We start from the raw sequence: 7500 nt of genomic DNA, 5'->3' as shown, positions 1-7500 counted from the left end.
ACAAACAACGTGATTACTGAGTCCGTTCCACTCATCTACCACTCTATTTAAGAACCAATTTCTTCCTATCTCTCTCTTAAACCTAAATTTTTCAAGCTTGAACCCGTTATTTCTTGTTCTACCCTGGTTGCTGATCCTAAGAATTTTGCTTACGTTCCCCTTGTTATAACCCATATATCACTTAAAGACTTCTATCTGGTCCCCTCTTAACCTACGTCTCTCTAAAGAATGTAAATTTAACATCTTCAATCTCGCCTCATAAGGAATACTCCTCATCTTCTGTATCCTTTTAGTCATTCTTCTCTGTACTGATTCTAATAGACCTATATCTTTCCTGTAATGTGGGGATCAGAACTGCACAGCGTAGTCTAGATGAGGTCTGACCAGCGCCAAGTATTAAATCATTTAATATTACTTCGGGCCTTCTACTTTTAACACTCCCAAAAATTAATCCTAATACCCTATTTACCCTGTTTCTGGCCTCTATGCATTGTTTTCCTAGACGGAGTTCAGAGCTAACTATAACTCCTAAATCTTTCTCGTACCCTGTACCTACCAGAATTTCGTTGTTTATTGTGTACCTACTGTGTGGGTTTCCTCTACCTACGCTAAGTACTTTGCATATGTTGATATTAAACTGCAAATTCAGGAGATCAAAGCTGTAGGCCGGTAGTTTAAAGGATTAGAATGGTCACCCTTTTTAGAAACAGGTTGGATGTAGGCAAACTTTCCAGGAGCAAGGAAAAGTCGTGTAAATAGACAAGGTGCGAGCACGAAAGCGCAGTTATGAGGAACAACAGAAGAGATTCTGTCAGATTCTTGAGTCTTGTGAGGGTTAAGGCCGGCGAGAGCATTGGAAAAAAAAAAAATCATTAGGAAAATTCATAATAGGGGGCATGGAATAATCGGTGAGTGGAAAAAGGGAGGACAAGCCGTCCATCATTCAATGTTGATTTTTTTTTAACAGGATAGACGGCAGCGATGCCTTTAGATTGAAATAAAGGAGAAAAATAAAAAGAAGAGTGAAGAGAAATGAAAGCCAAAGCTAGTGATGAGCACTGGAGTCTCCAAGGATGGAAATATTCTCGAAAGGGAAGAGAATCAGGATGTGATCCACTCTGAAAACCAAATAGTCGAAGAATTTTACTTAATTATTGGAGGTAGTGAGAAATATACAACAAAAATTAATTTAGTCTGAGAGTGATTCTGAGGTCTAAGCCAGATGGTAGGAAATTCAGAAGATTCAAGAGCGTGGGGATGGGAGCAAGTTATGTGGTTAGGCACACATAGACGCAAAATTAATTATTATTATTATTTTTAATCAAAGTGAGGATAGAGAAAGTAGGAGGGGACAGAGTAGGAGTTACTGCCACTAGTCTCAGTCACCTGTGTTACGGTGAGGAAAGAGGATATGAATGCTTACTGCGTTGGTAATTACTTCGTTTATTATTGTAGGTTCCATGATAGCGTGGATGTCTGTCTTGGCACTTTCCAGGGAGGCAGCGTAAACCAGCAACTAGCTCCTTTCAATACCATAACGATTACCCAGATAATTACTAATTGCATGAAGGATAATGGAGACACAAAGGAATGCAAACAAAGCCCAAACAGCAACAGATCTTCAGGCCCTTACTAGGTTGTTTGGGTAGCTGTTTTACGCTATTAGAACAGAAAAAAATAAATAAATAAGGCATGCTGGAAGAAGCCATCAGGCCTACACGTGGCAGTCCCTGTATGAAACATATTTACTTATTTCCATCTGTCATCCCCAAACATAAATTTTTGTAATCCTTTAAAGCTCCCAAATGACTCAGCACTAGCAACCTAATCACTGAGTCCGTTCCATTCATCTACCACTCTGTTTGAGAACCATTTCCTTCCTATCTCTTTTGTTTAACCTAAATTTTTCATGCTTGAATTCGCTATTTCTTGTTCTATCCTTATTACTGATCCTGAAAATTTTGTTTACCCCTATGCTACTTCAAAACTTCTGTCAGGTCCCGATCCTGGTCTATTGCAGCTGTTGTTGTTGTTGTTGTTGTTGTTGTTGTTGTTGTTGTTGTTGTTGTTGTTGTTGTTGTTGTTGTTGTTGTTGTCGTTGTTGTTGTTGTTGTTGTTGCTTTTGTTGCCGTTGTTGCTGCTGCTTTTGTGTAAAGAGAGAGTTGTAGTAGTAGTAGTAGTAGTAGTAGTAGTAGTTGTTGTTGTTGTTATTGTTGTTGTTGTTGTTGTTGTTGTTGTGTAGTAATAGTAGTAATAGTAGTAGTAGTAGTAGTAGTAGTAGTAGTAGTAGTAGTAGTAGTAGTAGTAGTAGTTGTTGTAGTAGTAGAAGTAGAAATAGAAGCAACAGCAGCAACAGCAGCAGCAGCAGCAGAAGAAGGATGACAGGTAGAAGGAAGATTAACTCACCTCGAAGCTAATGGATCCCTGGTGGTCTGTGTCGAAGGTGTTGAAGACGTAGTGAGCGTAGGCCGTCGCGTCTGTGCCCGGGAGAGGGGGAGAGAAGGGAACAATGAGCCTCATTGCTAAGGTAAATAATGGGATGTATTTATTTCATGATGAGATAGAGTAAAGAAAACGAACAAAAGAAAAGTAATTTAGCGTTATTGCTTTGTAAATGACCCTGCAACGAAAAGGGAAAGGAACAAAAACTGAACGAGTTTCTGTGGGAATACAGGTAATGAAATATACTCATTTAATAGTAAAAAAAGAAAAAGAAAAGCAAGAGGAATAATATTGATTTGCCATTAATACCATAAAAAAATATATATATGAACTGCAGTTAATTGAAAGTGGACATAAAGAAAGGAAGAATGAGAGAAGTCTGAGTATTTCCTCGCGACAATAACATAAAACTAACTAATGTAGAAGGAAATTAATTGGCGACAAGTTATTGATGACAGGGAAAAATAATGGCGTTTATGGATCACAGAAATAGATGGATGAAGGAGTGACACATCTGGAGCATATGAAGCTGGGAAATAAAAGGATTATGTATGATGAGACAGAATGAAACACACAAACATAAAATTGACAATGATAGAGTAATTAAAGCAAGGGAATTCTTTGAAACCAAAAATGAAAAATAAGAGAAAGTTAAATGCAATGAAAAAAATAAAAAAAAATAAAAGCCGGCTCATGAAACTATAATTTGTTGACGTAGAAAAATAGGGAAATGAGGTGATACCGAGATAGAAAACAAATGCATTTTTCTTCATGCGTGAAGGACGCTGTCACTAACACACACACACACACACACACACACACACACACACACACACACACACACACACACACACACACACACACACACACACACACACACACACACACACACACACACACACACACACACACAGATAAAATGGAGAGTTTGAAAGAAAGACTGAAAGAAATAAAAATGTGTGGATTTTATAAAGCAAGGGAGGAAGAGGATCACGCGGCACGTGGCAGTATCAGTTCATTTACTGGTGTCTGTGAACGTCATTGGTGTGTCATTGATCTTTCAATATCTGAACGCTTCAGTGCAAAGTGAGGCGAAGACACAAGAGATGCCACACGCTTATCACACAGCTGTGGAATATATTGTGAAAAAAAAAAAGACGTACTGGGAGTAAAAAAAGGAATGAATACTCGTGGTGAATGCAACCAAGAGAAAGACAGTCACCCAGACTACTACTGCTGCTGCTGCTACTACTACTACTACTACTACTACTACTACTACTACTACTACTACTACTACTACTACTACTACTACTACTACTACTACTACTACTACTACTACTACTACTACTACTACTACCACTATTACTACTACAACGACACCACCACCACCACCACCACCACCAACAACAACAACAACAACAACAACAATAATAATAACAACAACAACAACAACAATAACAACATCAACTACTACTACTACTACTAGTACTACTACTACTACTACTACTACTACTACTACTACTACTACTACTACTACTACTACTACTACTACTACTACTACTACTACTATTGCTTCTACTACTACTACTACTACTACTACTACTACTACTACTACTACTACTACTACTACTACTACTACTACTACTACTACTACTATTACTGCTGCTGCTGCTGCTGCTACTGAAATTTTAGTAATGACTACTAATTTGCTGCGGTTTGTTCTTTTATGTTCATTTGTGTATTACTTGCACTCCAAACAGACCGTATCGCTTTGCCTCGCACGCCTCTGGAGACGCGGAGTTCTGTGTGGGCTTAAGGGACTACACGATGCAACGCCGCCTGCCACCACACTGGGACCCGCGGGAACCATCGCCACGTTATCCACTATCTTGGGAATGATTAGGCTGCTACCTGCAAAGTCTACGGTCAGGACACTTCATTGCTGTCGCTGCCTTTGGACTTTGCTCTATGACTTATAGTACCTGGGTCGAAGTGTTGAAAAGAAAAATAATATTCATGCTGCACTTTAACCTCCTTTGAAGTGTCTTGCCCGACACCTGGCCTGAATGGTTGACATAAAGCAATAGCGAAACTACATTTTTGCCTCACGGCTGAAGTGACACGAAGTGAAGCTTGACTTCCTCAAGTATCCAGTTCGAAGTATAGAAAAAAAAAAAGTATACTGAAGCTGCTCTTTTCTCTCACCGTTGAAATGACAGGAAGGAAGCAAGACACACTTCTGCTACACCTTGCAACACTATTTTTAGCCGAGAATCAAAGCAGAAACCACCTTGAAAATCTCCGAGAACGTCAGTGGGGCTCAGGATGACTCGCACTGATGCACCGAACACAGCAGTTTTATAAGAGAGACAGAAGATGCCTTGTCCTCTCATGACTTATGATTGTAGTGTGCGGAGTGCCAAACGTATCTGAGACTGCATTCTCGTTTTGTCTAGACTATATTATAATGGATTTAGTGGAAGTTATTTTATGCTTGCAGGGATGTTTACATGATTCTGATGACTATTTTACAACAATTCTACATCAACAACGGTAAAATCATCCGTGAGAACCTCAATGCTGTGCTGTTTAAAAAAGTCAATATGAGAACTTAAAGGGTTAGAAAAAAGAAAAAAGGTTCCTGTTCCCTCCATAACTCCCTCCATTAAGACTTTGATTTAACATGTGTCCACTTTACTTGTTCATTTCAAGAGGTGAGTAAGGGAACAAATTTTTTTCTTGATGCGCATTGAGTACCACGGACGGGGAACAAATAGCAATTGGAAATGCGAGGCGTAATTGAAATGGGAGCAGGAAGAGCAAATGCAAACAGAACGTGAAGGGAAAAATAGAAAACGTTGGAAAAATTAGTGAGGGAGAGAAAAAAAAAAAAAAAAGAGATGGCTATGCAGATTGGGAGCAGCGCGCGTCTGTGAGAGGGAGGGATGCGAAAATAAATAGAAAAGAGAACGGAATAATGATAATGGAGGTGATGGGGTGGTGGTGATGATGGTGATGATGATGAGAAAATTATAATAACAGAAAGAAAAACACGAAACAACAACAACAAACAACAATAACAACAACGGCAACAATAATAATAATAATACCACAACGGCTACCACTACCACCACCACCATCACCACCACTGCTACTACTACTACTACTACTACTACTACTACTACTACTACTACTACTACTACTACTACTACTACTACTACTGCTGCTGCTGCTGCTGCTGCTGCTGCTGCTGCTGCTGCTGCTGCTGCTGCTGCTGCTGCTGCTGCTGCTGCTGCTGCTGCTGCTGCTACTGCTACTGCTACTACTACTACTACTACTACTACTACTACTACTACCACCACCACCACCACAGCTGCAGAATTTCAAATACATACTGGAACGTGACAAATGATTAATATTTTTTAGAACATACTGGTGACAGTAATCACAATCATGATAAAATGCAACAAAAACATCAACAACAACTTTGGGAGGCTAAATCATAACACACACACACACACACACACACACACACACACACACACACACACACACACACACACACACACACACACACACACACACACACACACACACACACACACACACACACACACACACACACACACACACACAGTTTTCTTTCATATACTTCTCTCCCTTTCATCATCCTCCTTTTCTCCTTTCCCTCTCTCTTCCCTCCTTTCCTCTCACCTGCCCACCCTCCCTCTCACCTGCTCTCCCTCCCTTCCTCCCTCTCACTTGCTCTCCCTCCCTCCCTCCTCGTGCCTGGCTTACATTCTCCCAGCTCGCCGCCTCCGGAGAGAGCGTCAACAAAGATGGCGTCAGGCCGTATTTACGTATCCGGATTTGTTTGGATTCACTGCCGGATTACACGAACGTTGGGTCTGCGAGCATTCGTGGGTGTGAAAGAGGAGAAGCGGAGAGAGAAAGAGGATGGGGAAAAGGAGGAGGAGGAGAAGGAGAAGGAGAAGAGGAGGAGCAGGAATAGAAGGGGAAGAAAAGGAGGTAGAGGAGGAGCAAAGGGAAAAATGAGGAACGTGTGTTGCTCTAAAAATACAAGAAATGGAAACTGAATGAATGAGTTTATTTTTGTTTTGCAGAGCTTGTGTGTGTGTGTGTGTGTGTGTGTGTGTGTGTGTGTGTGTGTGTCTAATGAAACTTGTAACAGTTTTCAACATTATTATTATTATTATTATTATTATTATTATTATTATTATTATTATTATTATTATTATTATTATTATTATTATTATTATTATTATTTTTGACTACTACTACTACTACTACTACTACAACTACTACTACTACTACTACTACTACTACTAACTACTACTACTAACTACTACTACTACTACTACTACTACTACTACTACTACTACTACTACTACTACTACTACTACTACTACTACTACAAGGACTGTTATTACAAATTTTAGAGATTTTTTCCCGACCAGTTCATTAAATTCTCTCTCATATAAATTCGGCTCATATTTATATACGTATAAGTAACTATTTTAATTCATGCGGTCATCACTTCAATGCGCAAGGACTGGAGAGTGCTGGGAGAGAGAGAGGCGGGGGAGGAAGGAAGGAGGGTGCTGGAGGAAGGGTGCTGGAGGAAGGGTGCTGGAAAAAGGGTGCTGGAAAGAGGGTGCTGGAGGAAGGGTGTCGGAGGGAGGGTGCTGGAGGAAGGGTGCCCGAAAGAGGGTGCTAGAGGAAGGATGTCGGAGGGAGGTTGCTGGAAGAAGGGTGCTGGAAGAAGGTGTTGGAGAGAGGGTGCTGGAAGAAGGGTGCTGGAGGAAGGATGCCGGAAAGAGGGTGCTGGAAGAAGGGTGCTGGAAGAAGGGTGCTAGAGGGAGGGTGCTGGAAGGACGGTGCTGGGGGAAGGGTGTCGGAGGGAGGCTGCTGGAAGAAGGCTGCTGGAAGAAGGGCGTTGGAGAGAGGGTGCTGGAAGAAGGCTGCTGGAGGAAGGCTGCTGGAGGAAGGGTGCTGGAAGGAGAGTGCTGGAAGGAGGGTGCTGAAAGAAGGGTGCTG

The 7500-nt window shown here is 41.0% G+C and overlaps 1 protein-coding gene across 2 annotated transcripts in view; it reads right to left on the bottom strand.

Moving 5' to 3' along the window:
• LOC135113866 (Kv channel-interacting protein 4-like) overlaps nucleotides 1–7500 on the bottom strand; it is a 125675-nt gene that overhangs the window by 44173 nt on the left and 74002 nt on the right. For both annotated transcript variants that reach the window (XM_064029490.1, XM_064029495.1), the window contains exon 5: nucleotides 2407–2477. In XM_064029490.1, the coding sequence (XP_063885560.1) occupies nucleotides 2407–2477 (71 nt within the window). The remainder of the gene's footprint in view (nucleotides 1–2406; nucleotides 2478–7500) is intronic.

This window comes from Scylla paramamosain, chromosome 2 (genome assembly GCF_035594125.1).
Source record: "Scylla paramamosain isolate STU-SP2022 chromosome 2, ASM3559412v1, whole genome shotgun sequence".
Classification (NCBI taxonomy): domain Eukaryota; kingdom Metazoa; phylum Arthropoda; class Malacostraca; order Decapoda; family Portunidae; genus Scylla; species Scylla paramamosain.
Note: the sequence above shows the minus strand (reverse complement) of the source record. Positions and strands in the feature narration are given on the sequence as shown.